General features: G+C 37.5%; 1 protein-coding gene across 3 annotated transcripts in view; it reads right to left on the reverse strand.

Annotated features, from left to right (window-relative positions):
* Window positions 1-400: 400 nt before the first annotated feature.
* LOC309484118 (BAR/IMD domain-containing adapter protein 2) overlaps window positions 401-21,192 on the reverse strand; it is a 31,842-nt gene continuing 11,050 nt past the window's right edge. Inside the window, exons 6-15 of one of the 3 annotated variants that reach the window (XM_082150320.1) lie at window positions 17,177-17,248; window positions 16,731-16,868; window positions 13,459-13,611; window positions 12,733-12,912; window positions 8,660-9,137; window positions 7,335-7,533; window positions 6,193-6,255; window positions 5,873-6,080; window positions 3,983-4,023; window positions 401-3,895 (exon numbers count right to left, since the gene is read on the reverse strand). In XM_082150320.1, the coding sequence (XP_082006446.1) occupies window positions 3,823-3,895; window positions 3,983-4,023; window positions 5,873-6,080; window positions 6,193-6,255; window positions 7,335-7,533; window positions 8,660-9,137; window positions 12,733-12,912; window positions 13,459-13,611; window positions 16,731-16,868; window positions 17,177-17,248 (1,605 nt within the window). In that variant the 3' untranslated portion in view covers window positions 401-3,822. Of the gene's footprint in view, window positions 3,896-3,982; window positions 4,024-5,794; window positions 6,081-6,192; window positions 6,256-7,334; window positions 7,534-8,659; window positions 9,138-12,732; window positions 12,913-13,458; window positions 13,612-16,730; window positions 16,869-17,176; window positions 17,249-21,192 lie in introns of all 3 variants that reach the window. The other 2 variants (XM_082150321.1, XR_014200728.1) reach the window with 2 other exon arrangements.

The following is a 21,192-nucleotide window of genomic DNA, read 5'->3' on the forward strand; positions in this document are numbered from 1 at the left end:
CCATACAAGGGGTGAAACTGTGGAACAACTTAAATGAGAAGCTTAAGGAATGTCCAAATATAAAACAATTCAGGAAACGTTCATTTTTGAACGTTATAAAAATGAAGGAAAATGAGTTGGTTAAGCCAGAAATTTTGTTACTAACATATTGTACAAATGTATGAAGATATATGTGCTTGGGTTTTGTAAAAAAGTGGATAATACCAAAGGAAGTAAACTAATGAAAGAGGGGGTGGGAATTAACAAGTGTTAAACTTCATCCCACTCCTTTTCAAGCAGCGGTGAATTTGATTTGTTTGATCATCAGTGTTCTTTCGATTATTGTCTTATGTTGTACATATTGTATACTTTTTCATTGTATGCTTAAAAAAAAAAAAAAAGATTGACACCTAAAACAACAGAGATTAACTTTGTTTATTGAAGTACATTTAAAAAACAAAAGTCTATAGAGTTATCATGATGTTAAAACATTCAATAGTCCAAAATATATGACTGATCCATAGAGACTGAATCCTGAGCCAAAAACATCTAGGGCAAGTAGTCATGTGTCTGTCAGGTGACTTCATAACACATACGCATAAAATAATAATCAAAATAGTACAGCAAAGCATCCAGACTGACTTGTACAGTAAAGTCCTGCTTTAAATGCCAGTGTTCAGTCGCAGGAGTCTCTGGGATATTTAATAAAAGTACAATGTCAGCAGGGATCAAACCTGCTCAGCCGCGATTACATCAGTTCGGAAATTAAAATGACAAACTAATACAGGCTAACATGCAGTGGAGTCCAAAAGTCTGAGCAGTGTCTGGGATTACACATTACAGGTAACTTACTAGTAAAGTAATGCGTTACTTTTTCCAAATAAGTAACTCAAGTAATGGACATTTCCTTGAGCCTGAAGCTTCAGGTCACTTTTGGTGTGAAAGGGCCTTTACATTTGCCAAAAATATAACTTTTATTTATTAAAAAACAAGCAAGCCCAGTCCAGGTGTGAAAAGTAATGCAAAAGTACCTTTACTTTTACTTTACTGTAACACATTACTTTTAAAAGTAACTTTCCCCAACACCGAGTCTGAGATGCTTTTCATTTCAACTCAGAAATACGTCCTAGGATTTCAATGAATGAGAAATCAACATGGCATTCCAGATTGTGCACTATTTGTAGATCTCGCGTAAACATTGATCATGTGACTCAGACGGTCAGCTCTTCTTCTATTGAAGCTCAAGGTGCTCTTTGGATTGTCTCAAATCATGCAGAGACGCATCAAATATTAAAACTATGATCATTTTTCAATTAATCTAACTGAAATTGTTATGCTGATGCATTAAGAAAACATTCGTATTACATATTTCAATATTCTCAGACTTTTGGACCTCACTGAATCAAACAGTAGACAGTTATATTTACATATATAAGGTTGGAGATTAACCCTTTTTTTGCATTATTCAATTTAAGATATCCTTATAATAGAAAAAGTTAATAAAATAAGGGAACAGAACAAACTGACCCTGGAGTGGAGAAAAAAAAAAAGATAATGTTTATGAACAAAGTTAGCATCAGTTATATTGGTTTCAGTGTACGATCTTTTAAGACAACAGACCTTAGTCAGGTTAGATGCCGTATTGAATTTAACGCGGATGAAAACGAGGCTGTGAGGGATAGACGTACAGTCTTTACAATGGCACAAATAAACGCCCTAGATCATGTAATTTCCACAACTCACATTTAAAGTTTTTGTCTTCAGTTTTTGTCTTCAGTAAGACGTTTTATCAGCTGAACAATGTATGCTGTTAAACAACAGTACAATCCATTCAACACACTGTAATTTTGCAGCCTCGCTTTCATTCCTGTCAAAAATGTAATGTGGCGCTACCCTGACCGACATCTGTTCAGAAACAATTTACTTAAAACACAAATTCACAAGTAACTGAATCATATATTTTTAGGTTCATTTTAAGCCAATGGACATAGACATCTCCTCTGTCCCAAAATTATGGCAAAAACATGGGGAAGAAAGAGTTTGGTAACACTTTATTTAAAGGTGACGTAGTTACACATGACTTACAATAGTAACAGTAAATTATGCATAATCACAAGTAACTAACCATAAACCAAACCCTAACCATAACTCTATAGGAAGTACATGTAAGTTAATTAATATTACTCAGTACTTATATGAGTAATTACAATGTCACTACGTCACCTTAAAAAATGTAACAGAGAGTATTTCATGTCTTTTATTTTTTAATTCAACAGCACTTGACCACAGTCACATCCTCCAACACGTCTACACTTTCCAGACCTTTCTTTCACATCTTCAGATCTTCTCTCTGCACACAGCCTTCACATCCCTCACCTAGAATCTGCTGCAACTCATGACTACAAGCTTTAGTTTGGGAGATTTGGGGTTTAAAATAATACTTGAGACAGATGAGTGTTTGTCAAGAGACGAGAGCTGAGAACATCTTCACAGCAGACTTTCACAAACACAACGCTCTTCCAAAATCCTTTCCAACTCTTTCAAAGCCCTTCTGTATTTATACTCCATTTTCCATTCAATTTATTCCTTTCTTTTGACACCAACAGCCTGCATACCTACTTCTCCCAGAAAGTTCCAGGATGCCTTGTCTTTATTTAATGAAAACTTCAAAAGTTAAAAATGTTTTCTTTCTGAGAAAGTATCTTATATCATGTGTGTATCAGTATTGTACAGAAAAGAGTAAACATTCTCATTGTAAAAAAAAATTCTTCAGTGCTCAACAGAAGAAAAAAAATACAGCATATGTGGAATGACATGGCAGTGAGTAACCAATGACAGAATTTACATTTAGATTAACTATTCCTTTATATATATTAAGGGTTGCACAGACTAGTCGACTTTGATGCTCTGCCATGACGCTTTAAAGCAATAGTTGACTTAAGAATGAAAATTCTGTCACAAGTTATTTCAAACCTGTATGAATTTCTTCTGCTGAACACAAAAGAAGATATTTTGAAGAATGTGGGTAACCAGACAGTTGATGGACCCCATTGACCTCCATAGTATTTTTTTCCTACTATGTAAGTCAATGTGGTCCATTAACTGTTTGATTACCCACATTCTTCAAAATATCTTCCTTTGTGTTCAGCAGAAAAAAGAAATTCATACAGGTTTGAAATAACGTGAGGGTGAGTAAATGACAGAATTTTCATTCTTAAGTCAACTAAGCTTGATCATGGCCTATAGAGGGGGCAACAGGATAATACATCTTTGAAGTCTACTTTTACGCTCAGTTTCTAACAGTTAAAATGACTAAAAATAAATGCATACTCTGAGAGCACTCCACAAGATATGTCTGATAACAGAGCATCTAGATGCTCAAAATTGATCGAGTGAATGCAGGTTTTAAACAGCTTATTGTAAACGTAAGTTAATCACTGTTCTAAACTAATGTGCTGCCGCACTGTAACGCACACATATAAAAAGACATGTAGGAGCAATAGCCTTGCTTTTAAAACACTGTCCTCCATAATATGAATTCAAATGTTATAGGTCAGATTTCCCCCTCTCTATTCCATATGCACTCATGCGAAATACAAAAAAAAACCTTGAAATATTTCATTATCTGATAATGTAATACATATATAACATACATTTGATGTACTGAATGCTAATTTATCATTTATCTGCGCTTTAATCCTATTGGTTACTGTCTAAATGTGTTTCTGTTGGCAAAAGTGTAAATCAAATTTTGCATATCAAAGGTTCAAAGCATTAGTGCATTCGGCATTAAGCATTAGTGACCTTATTCCAGTCAGCATCTGTGGTTGTCAATCAAAGGCTCTACTCTATTACTGGGGCAGAGCGATCATTGGTCACCGTCTTCCTGAGTCGAATATGGGCGAAGGGATTGATCCTGTGAAGAGGTAAAGTTTAAATCAACTAACCCATCAGACATGGAGCGTCTTAACATGCTCTTCGAAACAGAGGTGACTAGCTGTACCTGGTGGGTGATGGAGGTGGAGAGGTGAAATCAGTGGACATCTGAGGAACATGAAAACTGTGTCAGTGAAATATATGCCAATATACTCTAAATCCTAGCATGATTTGGTAAGACAGAACATCTACATCTACAATAACAAAATTGATAATAATCTTAATATAGTGTATAGTGTATACTGTGTTGAAAAAAAACAGTTTTAATGTTGTTTATAATATGTCTGTGTGGTGTTTTTAATGTGCTTTAAGACAAACCATGTGCAAATTCATAAGTCGACACCATTGCTGAGTATTTTCTCCTTAAAACGGCAGTGAACCAAAGACAGTCTCAAAAACACGGTTTGAAATCGCTGGTGTTTCTGACGTCACAAACTACCTTGTAACCAATCAGATCAACGTGTGATCGTCAATGAGTGGATCTCTGAGCTGGAGTGAGTGGAGGCGGGGCTTATTTGCATATTCACAGAACTGCATACTAAATGAGGCAAGGGTGTAGAGTTACATTCAACTTTGGTGATCAAAGATGAGTTTTAAGGAATAGAGACGACTCGACGCTGGCGATATGTTATGCCCTAAATTAATACATGATTAACTAACTGTATTTTTCTATGTACATTTCTGAAATGCACTTTCTGTAAAGCTGCTTTGAAACAATATGTATTGTGAAAAGCACTATACAAATAAATTTGAATTGAATTGAATACAGTTATTAACTACAGGGGGACTTTAAGGCAAGACACTACAAGCAAAACCCTTGTTTTTCATGCACTGGTCAATTTTGAGATTTTGGGGATATTTTGCTTCCATAACTTGTCTTCTTTGAGACTTCTGGAAAGAAAACATCCATATTAACATTTAAAATTACACTAAGTAACTTTTTTTTTTTCAAAATGAATTTACAAATTTAAATAATGAGTCAAGACATCATTAATCCTTCTTCCAAAACGTGTTTTTTTTTTCTTACCCTGATTCACTATGGTGAGCCTGTTTATATTTGTTTATATTTTAGAGCTGACGGGATGCTTTTCATAGGGAAAATGCGTACATGCGCCACTCGCCCGTGTGTCTCATCATATCCGGAAATAAAGAAAAGTTGCTCCGGCTACTTTGACATTTGTCTGGTGTGGGAGTGGCAGAGGTTAGTTCTCACAACAAGTGAGAAAGGTTGACATGGAGTAGCTAAATCTCAAACCAACGGGGACCAGAGGAGAGTCTGCGAGAAGGACCTGGCTGCAGCCAGAATGCGACAGAGCTCGTAGTAAAACAAGAATCAAAATGGGCTTGGCTTTTCAGAGATGCATGTATTTAAATAGGTAATGCGACATTTGCATATATGTGACCCTGGACCACAAAACCAGTGTTATGGGTATTTTATTGAGATGTATACACCATCTGAAAGCTGAATAAATACGCTTTCCATTTATGTATTGTTTGTTAGGATAAGACAATATTTGGCAGAGATACAACTATTTGAACATCTGGAATCTGAGGGTGCAAAAAAAGCAAAATATTGAGATTTTTTTTAACATATTTCGCTGCATCCACTCACAAAAATACATTTTTGATATATTTAAGGTAGGACATTTACGAAATATCTTCATGTATCATTATCTTTACTTAACATCCTAATGATTTTTGGCATAAAATATAATGTTTTGTTGGCTATTGCCACAAATATACTTCTGCGACTTATGGCTGGTTTTGTGGTCCAGGGTCACATATAAGCATAACATTTCAGAAAGCTGGTAATATGAAAAAAGTGTCTTAATGTCCTGTGATTAGTGTATGGTGATAACTATTACTAATAATGTTTTACCCTATTCGCATGCAGTGTCTTGCCTTATGTAGTAATACAGTCAGAAGAGACAGTCATGATGATGGTGTGTTTTCTGACCCTGTCCTTCAGGCGCAGTCGTGGGCTCATCCTGCTGGTTTCGGGGTTCATCATGCTGTAGGGTCGTGGCCTGAAGGTGCTGACCCGCTGAGATAAGACACTCCTCTCGTCCTCTGAATCAGGAGAGACCTGCTGTAGCTGACCAGCAGGAGGAAGCCTGTCCAGCTGCCCCATGCTGGTGCTGTTCACCTTCGACAGGGGAGGAGGGCTGGAGGAAGGAAAGAGAAAAACAGAGAATGAGTATGGGAATGCATCAACAACATTTTATTTAAATCGGCTGATTATTTTAACATGTTTGGGGTTTTGTTTTCCATACTGACCTGACATCTTGTCCGGGGGTGTTTGGATAAGTCTGTGTGTAGGAGACGGGAAACCAGCCTTTTCTATGAAGGAGAGTTTAGATCATTAGCATACGTAACAATGAGCATCTGAATATCTTGAGACTTATGAGCTGGATTCGTTCAGGCATAACTATACAGTAGCTCTCATAAGCTTGTTTTTAACCCTTTCCCGCCATTGAAGGCAATTTCCGCCATTTATGAGATAACGCTTCCCTGCCATTGACGAAAATTTCTGGCTTTCCCCGTTTTCACTGTTATACAGTAGGGGGCGCTATTACACATCTTCTGAAAGAGTACAGAATCTCCAGATCAAAAAGCATGTGAAGAAGAAGCAGAAACAAGTGATAGCATATGTAAGCAGATGCATATGTAAAATAACACGATCATCAACATTAAACAGCATATAAATCAAAACTGCCTAATGTTACTGAATGGGATGTCGACCCAGGACGAGCTAGAGGACTGTGAAGCTTCAGGGGTGTTGATGGACTCGATCTACTCCATCTGTGTTTCGATCATCGTTCTGAATCTAATCTGGATGTAGTCTTTGACATGAAAAACATGATTTTCTCAGCTTTTTGCTCAAAATGCTGCTTTTTTATGAAACTTACCCACATTCAAGTGTTGATAAAAAAAGAATGTATGAAGCTAGAATAAAACAGGTTTTTTGTTTAAAAGCAGAGGCTCTGTTCTTTATTTTGATATATTGCATGTTCAGATATTCATAAACAAAATATTATGGGGGCCATGAAAAATTTGAGAAAATGATAAAAAAAATGCTGGCGGTGGCTGGCAACTTTTAAATAAATAAAAAACCGCTTGCGGGGAAAGAGTTAAAGGCCTGTTTGTACTAAATGAAAAGGAAAGACTACACATTATTGCTGAATAAGGAAAATTATGTTCACTTCACACCAACTGAAATGAAATGCACTTAAGTTTTTCTTGGTTTATACCAAGTCATCATTATAAAGCGACCATACAAGCCATGTTTTAAGAACAGGCCAACAGCAGTGAATGACAAACATAAATAGTTATTTAGTCCTGCACCATGAATAAGCACGCACACATAGCTAATGTTTTATTGCCCTTGTTTTGTTAACTGATGATTGATGGTCAGATACCGTCCAGTTCGCTCGTTCTGGCCGTAGTGCCAGCCGTCTCTGGGTTCACTGATCAGCAGGGAAAGAGTGTCTCCGGGCAGGAAGGACAGCAGACATGAAGCTCCTCCCTTCTCTCCCTCTGAGGAGTCTGTGGAGTGAGGGAACAGAGCCTCCACACGGGTCGGCCCACAGAGAGGCAGCACACGGGGAAGAGTGGAGCCTGGAGAACCACAACCATTGGAAGAGGATGCGTTTAATACAATTGTGAGATTGTGATAGAAAGGATTGTTCTAAATTAAACTAGATTAAAAGGATCATCAAGACAAACTTGTTGGCTTGAGAAAGCAGTTTATCAAGTAGTTTTAAAAGCTTTGAAGTTTTTAAATCTCAGATTCCTGGAAATTCTGGGTGGTAGCCAGGGTGTTGCTATGCAGTTAGGAGGATGTTCTGGCTGGTTGCAAGGGTGTTGCTAGGCGGATGCTAGGGTGTTCTGGGTGGTTACTATGGTGTTCTTTAATGGTTGCTAAGTGGGTGCTTGGGTGTTACTGGCAGCTGTTAGGATGTTCTGGATGGTTGTTAGGTTGTTGCTAGGCGGATGCTAGGGTGTTCTGGGTGGTTACTATGGTCTTCTGAATGGTTGCTAAGTGGGTGCATGGATATTACTGGGCAACTGCAGCATGGATATGTTCTGAGTGTTCTGGATGGTTGTTAGGTGGCTGCTGGACAGTTTCTAGGGTGTTCTGTATGGTTGCTAAGGTGTTGCTGGGCAGTTACTAGAGTGCTCTGAATGGTTGCTAGGGTGCTTTTTAAAAATAAACTGCTTAAATGAAACAAATCAGAATTAAGAACAGAAAGACATTATTATGATGCTGTAAACAAAAATGTGGACATTTTAAACATTTCTGACTATAATAATGTCAAGAAAACTGTCAAAAAAAATTCCATAATATTTTATCTAAAAATAAAATTATATTTTACAAAATCAAGAAAATCAAGCCTACTTTTTTATACCTTCTTTTTGGATTTTTAAACAATTAAATTATTTTTCCTGTAATGCAATAAAAATATTTTTATATTAATTAAATTGAAAAGTACATCTGTAAAGAATCATTATGCCACTTTTTGCTGTAGTTATTTATCATTTTTAAATTATTAAAAATATCCTGATTATTTATATTACCGTTCATGTTACAGTAACCAGGAGGGGGTAGGTGTCAAGAAAATATTTGAATGCTCCTCAAACAGATTTCATTCCCTAAAGTAAAAATATAGCTTCTTATTTTTATCTTTTAATTTTTTGGCTGAAATATGCCACTCAAAAATGGCAAAAACAAAATCAGACGCACCCAAAAATCCCATCCGAGCGTCGCTCGTCTGTCTCCTCGGCAGTGGCAGTGTGGATGTGGCGTAGAGCTCTGGACCCTTCAGCACATTAAGAGCAGTGGGAGAGCTGGACACTGCGTGATGGGCTGTGGACAGGACAGGTGTGAGTGCGCGGGACATAGGGGCGCTGTGGGGGAGCGGAGGGCTGTGGGGGGCCGTTAGGGGTGGAGTCAGGCCCTGCAGGGAACCGTGGGAGGATGTGGCGGTGTGGCTAACCGAGAGAGAAGACTGTAACCCGGCCACGCTCACTGCTGGCTGGGAGTGGGTAAGGCTAGTGGAAGAACTGGAGTGTGCATTTCCATTCTGCTGAGACGTGTTGCTGGGTGAAAGGCCAATGAGAGACTGGGAGAGAATGTCAGACTGGGACGACCGCTGCTGTTGCTGAGAACGGCTGCTGCTGTCCCCGTTCAACAGAGGTGGGACTTCCTGAATAGACAGCCTCTGAGAGAGGAGAGGGACATGAAGCATCATTAGTACTATATCTTGATTAATTACAGGGGAATTCAGTGGATTGATGATTTGTGTGGGAATATTTATATTGAAAATGCTGATGTTTTAAATCACCAATGTAGCAATAAGGTTCAAATAAATGCTCTTTGTTCTGTTCTTTTTCTTGCATGATTTATTTATTTATTTATTTAGTAATATCTGTAAGAAAGCATGGGAAATTCTAAACAAATTTAGTTTAAAGAAAAAAATAATAGGAGTGTCCTAAAAATACTACATAGGATTTTTCCAATTAAAGCATGTTTTGTAAATGTAATATACCTGTGAACTTTGCGGACTGGAAAAAGATACAATGTTGCATTTGTTTAATCATTATATTTACTCAAGATTATTTTGGAAGGATTTATAAACTTATATTAGGGTATTATGGTATGATGTATGATAGAAATCAGTGTATTAGATTTGATTATTTTCAGAATTACATTTTGAAAAGTAAAGAACAATATATTATACAATTATTTATTGTATTAGGAAAATACCATATACATAAAAATAAGTGGGCACTCTGCAAACAAATTTTTTACATTTGATAAATGAGATTAAATTATACATAAACCATTTGGAACAAAAAAAAAAAAAAATCCTTAATTTTTTTTCCTGCCAGCTAATGTTATTTAAAATGTGACTTTATAATACGCTGGTTACTGGCATAATCGTGGTTCTTTGAATAGTTGAAGACCACCAGACACTGTCAGTACATGGTGGAAGGAATTGTGTCCCGCTCATCACATCAAGAATCTCGTATTAATTCAGTTACACGTGACTTTAACCAATGACAGCGATATCAGTCCAAACGTCATGGTCGATCTCCTAGTCATTTTCAATCCAAGTGACCAGAGTGACCAATTCGTGGCCAGAGCATCCTGGCCTAGCGAACCTTTTTCTTCTTGCACCGAGAACCACAACGGGCAAAGAGGCTGCTGTTCCATAAATCCTTCGGCCCCGTATGGTTAAGATAGTCCACACTGTTGCAGCAACTTGGAATGTGTGCTCTGACTAACAGGAAGTGTTTGTTTGCCCACAATAGAAGCACTTTTGTCAAATGGATACAGGGTAGGGACCTCGTGCCTAACTGGTGGTTATTTAAAAATACCACTGTGGTTTTGTCTATCCTTACCAGAATCTGTCCCCCTGAGAGTTCCTGCCTGAAATGTCTCAGGGTGAAGAGTACTGCCCACAGCACCAGGAGGTTGATATGACCTCCCAACTGTGGGTCCCAACTGCCCCATATACCTTGGTGTTGCCAAAGTCCTACTGGGGGAAGTGTCAGTGGTTACTACCTCCCTGCGTGCTGGAGGCGGCTCAATTGGTACACCTCTTTGAAGAAATGTATCCCCCCTCCAGAGTCTCAGAGAGGCAACACATCTGGTCATGACCCGAACCAGTGTGCGATGATTGTGAATCAGTGAAAGACGTCTGGCTATCAACCAGTGTTGGAACAGACTGGCTGGATAACTGATGAGGCCGCTGTGAGAAGACCTGCCAGTCGTAGGAAGCTAATAACAGGCAGCTTGCAATGAACCTGGAACCGTGCTAAGGTCCTCTGCAATACCTCCATTCTGCAATCTGTGAGGGGTGGAATAGAGTCAAAACTCTATCCAACTGGGAGCAATGGATTCCTTCAACAGAGAAGAAGGTCTTTGAGAGCAGAGTAAAGCAGTTAAAAGTACAAAATAATAGACTTGTTTCAAGAAACAGTTTGTTTATTACTGAACATAATGCTGAAAGAAATTCCTACTCCTACTCCTACTTCCTACTCCAGTGTGCATGGTATGGAACAGCAGTCAGAAATGTAAAGGAGTGAGTATGAATGATCTTCTTCTGAAGGGCCCAGATGTTCTTAATCTGATCAGAGCTGTCCTTCTAAGGTTTAGGAGAGGAGTTTATGCTGTCCTAGGAGATATCAGGAAGATGTATAACTCTGTAAGTCTAGAGGAGAGAGAAATGCATCTACATAGGTTTCTGTGGAGAGACGATCAGAGTGAATAGGAGAATATGCAATCACCAGAGTTAACATCGGGTGCATTGCACAGTTAGCGGGAAACTGCAAAACTGACAAAGTTCCTTCATCTTCTTGAGGAGTGTAAAGTTATTGGAGAGGATAGATACGTAGATGATATTCTAACTTTCCACAATAATCAGAAAAATCTGGAAAAAATAACCAAAGGTGTTAAGGAGATCCTAAGCTGAAGGGTTTTTCTTGAAGCACTGGGATCGGTCAGAAAAAAGTTGGAAGCCTGGTGATGGTGAGCCAGTAGAGTCAACAGTAGAAGACAGAATCCTGAAACTTCCAAACCATTTGAGGGATAAAGACAACAAGGCTCTTAGAGTTGGGTAACTGGTGGAAGAGGATAAACTTTACATCATGACATCAATAATTTTTCAAAGTGGAAAAAGAAAATGAGAGTGGGACAAAACCTTCTTAAAGAGGTCATGGCTGAAATGTGTGGTGCAGTTTATGCAGCCAGGCTTAGAAAATACATTGACCAATTGACCAATGGTTTCATCTGGTGGACAGACAAACTTGTTGGGAGCTATTCAGCAGGCTAGCTATGGCTACCAGTCCTTCTTTGCAAATAGAATTAGAGAAATCCAGAGAATTACGCATGTTAAAGACTGTGGTGGATCCCACATAACTTGAAACATTGTGGATATTATCACAAGGGGAGGTAGTCCAGAAGGCCTAAAAGAAGATTCTGTATGGCAGAGATGGCCAGTGTTCTTGAAGTGGTCAATGGAGGATTGGCCAATACAGTCAGCTGCTGAGCTTGCAACATCTGCAAGAGAAAGTATTAACGAACTCCAGAGGAAAGCATTCTCTGTAGTACTAACTAGAGGTTTGGCTAAGAAAAAGCAAGACTCAGTCCTCAGAAGAAACTTAAAAGTGAGAGTTCATGAGGATGGAGGAAGTCCAAACTCTCTAATGGGATGTACTGGAAAAAGAGGGGATCAAGAAAGTTTTGAGTTTGAAGGCTATCCATAAAAAATTAAAATAAAGTATAATCCAGGAAGAAGTCAACAAGTTCTGGAGAAGATGGTTTCAGCAGGCTGTTTGTGAGAAACCAACCTGTATATCTAGCCCTCATGCTCCCAATGTCTCCTGTCTAGCTTTGTTCAGGTAACATGCTGTTGGTAAAGTGTTGTCAGGTCTATGTCAAGTCTGCTCAAGTCAAGTTTAAATTTTTGGTTTTGTTTATTTGTATTTGATTTCTAAACTGCACATGGGTTCTCAACATCGGCTGAGATTTTGTATCATCTATCACAGGATAAATCCTCAAAATATGACATTATGATACTATATTCAAAAATGTATAAACACTTAATATTTCTTTTTTTTCATCAGAGAGAATATCAGAAAAATCGATTAATGTCAATGTTATTTCACCTAAAATCAAAAGGTAGTAAAACATTTTTTTACATAAAGTAAATTAATCCTGTTTTTAAGACCATTACGTTTAAAAAAAAATGTAATCATTGTGACATTTTTATGACAATTAAGCCCTGTAATGTGGGAGTATTTGTCCCTCACTTGTTCTCCAGGTTGAGAGATTCCCAGTTTCGCATTCCGCAGGACCTCCGCTAGTCCAGCTCCTCCAGAGCTCTGGGGGGCAGTGTGACGCAACAGGTTCAGGGCTCGTTCTGGTAGTTTGGTTGGCTGAGCACATGACTGTTGCCATGATGCCAGCTTCTGAGACAACAGCTCTCTCACCTATCAAACAACAATTCGTGTTAAATGCTATATACTAAACTCTTGTTTCTTGTTTTAAATTTAAGATAAAAACACATTTGCTAAAGCAATTATGACTTTTTAGTTTGGTTCTTTTTTTTATATTGTTTAATGGGACTTTGCATCACAAGTGCACTGCTGTATCAGGTGAGTAAGTTTACTATGACTGAAAAGCCAAACATATGCAAACATCAAATTGCATTAGTTTTGAGGTCATAAAATAGTAATGTGTAAGGAACCGCACAAAAATAAGATAACCTGCCTCATTATCATTATTTGTATGAAAAGACATTAAAGTTGTTGGTGTTTTACTGACTCTAGTGTTCATTTTAGCAGGAAACTAAACTAAACGGGAAGTGAATTACATGTATAGATTTTTAGATTGTTTATTTTTATTATGTTTTTGGAGTAAAAAACTAAAATTAGGTAGAGACTTGTTTTTCCAGTGAATTTGTTATGTTTGCTAGTCCTCTACAGCCTGAGTTAGTTGGTTAAAGCTTCATTGTTAGCTCATATCTGTAGTGTTACCTTGCAGTGGTAGTTGACGAGGATCTTGGTGACTGAACATTGACGGTCCACCAGAAAGCAATAGCGCCGCCTTTCTTCTGTCAGAGCAGAGCGGTAACCAACGGCAACTAAAGAGTCCAACTCTCCCTGCCGGCGACTCATCAGCTCCACATACTGTTACAGAGAGAGACTTTTAATTAATTAATCTTAACATAGAATATGACAAATGTACACCAAGACTGGCATTTAAGGCAAACAACTAAAGTTCAGAATCCTTAAAGCAAAGATTTACATTGATGAACATCTTTGATTTTAATGAGAAGAAAAAAACTATACGAGGATGGACTAGAACCTAGAGCCTCTGACATGCTCAACAAAGTCTACCACCAAACCATAAGGGCACACAAGAAGTTAAAGCAGATTTATGTATTTATTAATTGACGTGAAGAATCTATCACGTTAAACATGACTTATATGTGGATAAATTAAACTCAATGTACTATTGAAATTGAACATTAATTATTGTACATGATAACTTTGATATAAAGCATTGTATTTAACACCCCCCCCCCACCCCCACCCCCACACACAAACACAAACACACTCCTGTCCCATCCACCTATATAATTAAATATTTGCTTTCATCAACCCCCGTTTGGAAAACCCTGTCTTAAAGGACCAGTTCACCCAAAAATAAAACCGCTGTCACCATCATGTTGTTCTGAACGTTCTTTTAAGTGACATGTTCATTTTAATAATATCTCTGAATTTTCCTTTCCTTTCCTCATCTTTCAAACTGTGGTCCTGTTTTACTTCATCATTTCCCCTCTCTCGTTCCTTTGTTTTTTCTCTGTCCCATTGGGTTTTTTTTTTTGGCCCCAAATCAGTTGTTCCGGATATCTGCTTAATCTTAAACTAAATGACTGGTTCTTCTTTCTGACCCAAAATCAAGCTTAGAGTAATGCTTCTGATAGCATAGCTTAGGCCTACACAAACAAAGATAGACTCACCCCTGAAAAAACACGTGCTGAAGGATACACATGCTCAAATAAACAAACACTTGTTCACACACGGATAAAAAGTCACAAATCAGCTTTAATATGTAGGACACTGGCTCGCACAAACGGCCCTCACTGAGCTCAATTGGTCATTATGAGTCACACAAACTACAAATGACTGGCAGTACATGACATTCTACACTAAGCCTTCAGTAATGAACACAGCAAGTCAAAGAACTGGCAAGCAACACAATTACTCAGTTCTTTAGCAGGCGCTTTAATCAAAAGTGACTTACTGTTCATTTATTGTAGTGCCAATCACTCTGAAGTGAATATGGCTTAAGAGCTTCGCTGGAAGGTGATTGTGATCAAGTGGGATCAAATTAACTGCTTTAAAGTTGAGGCACATTACAAAATATTATTACTATTTAAAAAAACATTTTGCATGCCAAATCAAATATCAGGGTGTTACAAACAACTTGCAGAATATGCATTTTGTTGTCATGTGACAAGAAAACCATAAAACAGAAACTTGCTTATACTACACCCTAAAATTATGTAGGCCTACTGTTTTTGTGAAGGAAAAGTAAATACTTTTGGGTGTATAGCACAAGAGGCAAACTTTGGGACAACCTACCACATCATAATTACGCTCTGTTGCATAGTTATGTCTGTCACCATAAACCGGCCTGTCAATCTTTCTGTCACAGTTAGAATCCTCACATAAACGCTCTATAATTAATTCAGTTTATACTACTAAAACAATTCTTCCCACAGTATTGGAGAGAAAACAAGTATGCAGAGAACTATGATAATGTTATTTAAAGTCCCCCTGCAGTCAATAATTTTATCCCATAAAACTCATCTTTGATCACCAAAATTACATATTTAAACGTTTTTCTTTGAAAAAAAAATTATTCATGTCTTAAAATAGCTTGAATGTAACTCTACACCCTTGCCTCATTTAGTATACGTGGTTCTATGAATATGCAAATGATCCCCGCCTCCACTCACTCCAGCTGAGAGATCCACTCGTTGACGATCACACGTTGATCTGATTGGTTACAAGGTAGTTTGTGACGTCAGAAACACCAACGATTTCAAACCGTGTTTTTGAGACTGTCTTTGGTTCACTGCAGTTTTAAGGAGAAAATACTGAGCAATGGTGTCGACTTATGAATTTACACATGGTTTGTCTAAAAGCATATTAAAAACACCACATAGAAATAAACAACATTAAAAACTTGATTTTCACCACAGGGGGACTTTAAATTATGATGCATTTAATAGTAGCCAAACGTATCTGTTTTTTAATCTGTTTTTGTTATACTGACTGGCTAATACGTTTCTTATTAAAGTTCACAATGTTGTTGCAGATGTATTATAACACTGATAACATTAAATACATATTTTTTCATCAGGCTAGATATTGATTATGAATAAATCAAACCACTTTCAGGGCTTTTATCGTTGGTCTCACACACATCCACCATTTTTGTAGTTCTAATGTAAATAAATGTAAATCAATGAGGTCTTTTTTTGAACAGTATATCAAATACTTACATAAAATGCTAAAAAATATTAGTTGTCACTCTATATCTCCCAATAATGTCTTAGTAAGATGATATTTTAATGCTTAGTTTTACGATCAAAGCTCTGCAGTTTTAAACATATAATGCAATGCAATACAATGATGATTGAGAGATGAACAAATAAACATTCCTCAAAAGCCTGATGGATCATATTTGATACTCACATTTTAACATGATTTTTCTAAATATATATATATATATTCAAGTAAACCTAAGCTGCTTCAGTCCAGTAAGTGTACATTTTGAAATATTACTAACAATATAAAAGTTATTCATATATTTACTTCAATCAAAAATCAGTAAAGATTTCACAGCAAAAAGACACGTGAACCATGAGCTGAAGGTGGATGTTTTTACAATTACAATAAAGGCTTGTAGTAGATGTAGTAGATTGTGTGCAACAGCGTTTTCAGCAGTTTTGATAACATTGATCACTTAGAGGCCTTAGAAATGTGCAAATCATATATGATACCTTTCATCATCATCATTCATTGGACCTAATTTATCCTTATTGGTCGCTGACTCATTAACACACTCTTGCTACAACCATTACTCCAACAAACACAGTCCAGCTAATAAACATTCAATGAGTTGGTTTCAGTTCAATTATGTTTAGCTTGGGCTCAATGCATACTGATTAAAGTCTCAAGATTGTCATATGTTGTGCTATACATGTAAAAACAGTGAATTATATGCAAGGTACCTGCATCTCTCTGTCTCCATACTTGTTGGGATGGCGACTAGCTTGACTCTTCCTCCGCAGTTTCTTGAGCTGTGATTGGCAGCGCTCAATGGACTCCACCTTTGACTTCCTCTCACTCTGGTACTTCTTCAGTGTTGACTAGAAAAAGTTTTCATACAGTATATTATGTTTCTGGGTTCAATGAAGGCACAATAGCGACAGTTCAGGAGGAGGAGTTAATTTCCATATAAATCTTTTCCATCCCTCCTCAAAGGCAGCAAAAGCATATGCAATACAACATGAACACAGTAAGTACTTTTTGCTTAACTTTTTTATGTAAGTACATACAGTATTAGATAAAGACACCTACTATAAAGTGTGCCTGACAAACCCTGTGTTGATTTGTTTGAGCTCCCTAATTTAGTCATTTTAGTATGTTGTTTAGTTAAATAGTCATTTACACTCACGGTGAGATATTTGATGTCTAACTCCAGTTTCTGCTCCAGTTGAGACAGCAGCTCTGAATGAAACAGCTTCAGCTGCAGACAGACAGAAAATGTAGCATTCAGTCAAATACAGTGATTATGGAAGCGCACTGGTCTTAGATTAACAGTGTCTACAAAGACTATGGATACTGAAAGACGGTTCATTCCTATAACTTAAGAATGGGAGAAACTGCAACACGCAATATGGCGGAATACTCCCTTTTCCCATCACAAATCAAATCGGAAAGGCATTTATTTTCAATAAAAATGAAAAAAAATAATAGAAAAGGGGAAATAAAGTGTCTAACGTGTTTAATAATAAAGTGTTTATTGGTTAGGGGTACGTGTAGGACGGGCTTTATTGTCCCAATAAGGCGGAATCCATTTAACAATTGTAATAAATATAATCATTTACGCTCTGTTATTATTGCATACCGTTATATTTACCCACTATTTACTATATCACTATATACTATGCTGTATAAATGGCATCTAACTACTATTTACACTTATTGCAAAGAAAATACTGCTATTTTTACATAGTATAAATAGAATCTATTGCTATTTGCACTTAGTGCCAAGATTATTCACTGCAGCCTCTAAAAATTGCACTTAACTAAAATGGAGGCATCTACAGTAGGTTTTAGGAATGTGTTCCTATTGGCACTTTAAAATGCTCTCTTATTTCTCAAATTTGTTCTGTATGACTATCATTCCTTTTCACACTCTGATGTTTTATCTCACGATCTTAAAACTAAAGGTTCTTTATTAAAGGTTGAACCTTTAGCATCTATGTAATATTTCCATTGAACAAAAGGTTCTTTATAGTGGAAGAGGGTGCTTCAAATGTTCATCACACAAAGAAAAACATGGTTCTTTAAAGAACTGTTCTCTGAAAGTTTCTTTAGGGCAGTGTTTCTCAACTGGTAGGTCGTGGAGAGTATGAAGTCACGACAACAAAAAATGTTAGTTAAAAATGTTTTTCTGATGCGCAAGACTTTTCTTTTGAAAGACATGCATGAAAGCTGTTGACCCTTCCGCAAAGACTTTGCTCTTCTGTCATACAGAACTCGCTTTCCCATTCCACTGCTCTACTTTTCTTTTGTTTCTGTGGTGAACAGCACATTCCAGGGCCCAGTTTATGGCCGGGCCCCTCTCTTACTGCAACAGTGGAGAAAGGTTTGCAACATTTTGATTGGATCTTGGTGGACTAACACAAACAAATGTCCAACACCATTAGATAAGGATGCTAGCACAACTGACAGACACCTTAAGCACGGGAAGGACAGGACTTCTCATTGGTCCACAGGCAGTTTCTGCCCTAATCCCTAAGGTTTAAGACAACCACCATAAAAAGTCTTTAGGATTTTTTGGATGCAAGAGCAGTGGCTGCAACAAAAGGAGACCACAATGATCCACCCAAATCCATTCATTACTATGTTTGGGAACCTTAAAACTGGTGAAAACTACACACATCCATTTCATACTTATTCAGAGAAATAAATACGTTTTCTCGGTGACAGCTATTTGTAATGCAACATCTTACACAAATTCAGCTGTTTATATTCAAATGAACGCATGCATGACAGTTCAATGTTTTCCCATCTTGTTTGGACTCTATTTGTTTAGAATATTGCCAAAAGTATTCTGGTGGTGGTTATGGAAAGTGAGAAATGCATCAGTAAAAGAAACTTTAAAGGGTTCTAACTGTGTGCTTTATGCAAATGAGTTCCATAGGGAAAATAAAGGTGTTTCACTGTGTCAGCAGCCAATCACAGCACTAAAGTGGAGAAGCACCAAACTGCAATCTCCTCATTGGAAAGGGATAAAGGTGTCCTTTCAACAGACACTCCTAGTTCTGAGTCTCCCATCGGGCGAGACATAACAGATATACCCTTCTGAGTCTGTCCTGTAAGGGGAGAGACAGAAACAGATCAACAAAGTTCTGAGTTTCCCATCAGGAGAGACATAACAGATACGCCGTCCTGGGTCTCCAGCCTGCAAAGTTGAGACAGAACTTTCTGTGAGGAAAGTCGAGTCAAGTCAAAGTTTATTTATAAAGCACTTTTTAAAAACAGCAAGTGTTTATCAAAGTGCTGTACACACATATGATATCACATATCAATGAAAGAGACATTAGCAACATTATGTTCAGAGTCCTCGTCCAGAACAGCAACGACTACAGCACGTTCCAAGTCTCCATGCCAGAGAGACAAAAGCGGATTGACCAAGTCTCTGGCCCAAAGAAGCAGAAGACAAACAGATATTTGCACCAAGGTTAAGCTCAGGAGAGCAAACCTTCACTTCAAGGTACGTTCCTCTGCGTGTTCCAGATTAAGGGCCTTCTGCACCTACTTCAGGGCCTCATCTGCATGTTCCAGAGTTTAGGACCCTTTGGTGCTCCAGAAGATCAGCATCCCACAGAGCTTCGTGTTCAAGGCTGTTGAAACGGATTCTGACTCCTTTCCCCACTGCGTCACCGCCATCGGACTACACACTCAGTCATGAGGAACGTAAATATCACTTTACCAAACCTCTTTCCAGAGACCTTGGCATTATCAGTATATGTGACATATGAGATGTCCTGAATCACAAAACCACTCGAACGGGTAAATTTGTGGAAATAGCCAACAATACAGGGCATGGGTCGAAATTTTCTATTTTTCTTTTATGCCAAAAATCATTAGGATATTAAGTAAAGATCATGTTCCATTAAGATATTTTGTAAATTTCCTACCGTAAATATATAAAACATTTATTTTTGTGAGTGAATGCAGCAATTTTTTTGCACCCTCAGATTCCAGATTTTCAAATAGTTGTATCTCGGCCAAATATTGTCCTATCCTAACAATACATACATAAATGGAAAGCTTATTTATTCAGCATGTGTTCATGTATAAATAAATAAAAAATAAAAAATTATAATTATAATTGAAATAATATTTCATTTATTTGTTTGATGCATAATAAGGTTCTTCACCTTATTAGTTTCAGAGAAGATAAACAACAGTTTATCTTTCCATAAGATAATAACACTCTTCCATATAGCCACACTCAACTTAATCACTTGTTATTTTATGAGAGCACCCGCCGTGGTGATGTTTGGCTTGTTGTAGGCTGTCTGTCAGCATCCGCCGTGGTGCTTTTTTCAATTTGAGAGTTGGCCTGTTTGCACAGTTAGGTGAATGTGCTTTTGTATGTGTTCAATGATGAATCATTCTGATCGTATTTGCTGTAGATGGATGGTTAAATAATGTCACACGATCTGCCATACTGCAGGCTCTCATTTGCAAGTGCACTGATTGCGTGCCAGTCTCCGATAGGCTATACCTGGCATTTATTCATTTGATTGCTCTTGTAAGTGCGCCAGATTGGTGCCAATTATTGTCATGTCTGCATTGTAATGCACAACTTTCCCTCTCCTTGTTATAAAACAACGTGCATCCAAACAACTTTAGCCAATGCAAACTCTTGTCAGTGTTGCTTTACGAATACTATAGCATATCGGATTATAAAAAATGAAGTGTGTGCGTGTTGTCATGTAGGCTATAGACTGATTGTCTTGGCTTGCATCCATGAAATATTGTGTTTTTATAGGCCTACTACATATTGAGAAAATTTAGATCTGTATTGCGCAACAATCGGGAGATGGAGACCCCCATGAATATTGATGGGTATTTTGCACACTGGCGATGCCACTTTGTTAAGAAACACTACGCGTCTATACACTGAACACATAACATGCATGTTCATGACGTCACTGTTTTCCCAAATTTGCGTTTTTTTGTAGTTTACATGGAGAAACCGTAGTTTGCGTTTTCAGACCCCTAAAACGCCATTGTCATGTAAATGAATAGTCAAAACGCATACGTTTTTTTGTTGAAAACAGTCATGAAATTAAGTAACAACAAATTACGTAACTAGTATGTAGCTTTGAGGGATTCACATGCAGGTATGATGTTCATTCTATTCATCAGGATCAGTGTCCATATGTTTTA

Source organism: Leuciscus leuciscus (assembly GCF_965113295.1).
Source record: "Leuciscus leuciscus genome assembly, chromosome: 20".
NCBI lineage: Eukaryota > Metazoa > Chordata > Actinopteri > Cypriniformes > Leuciscidae > Leuciscus > Leuciscus leuciscus.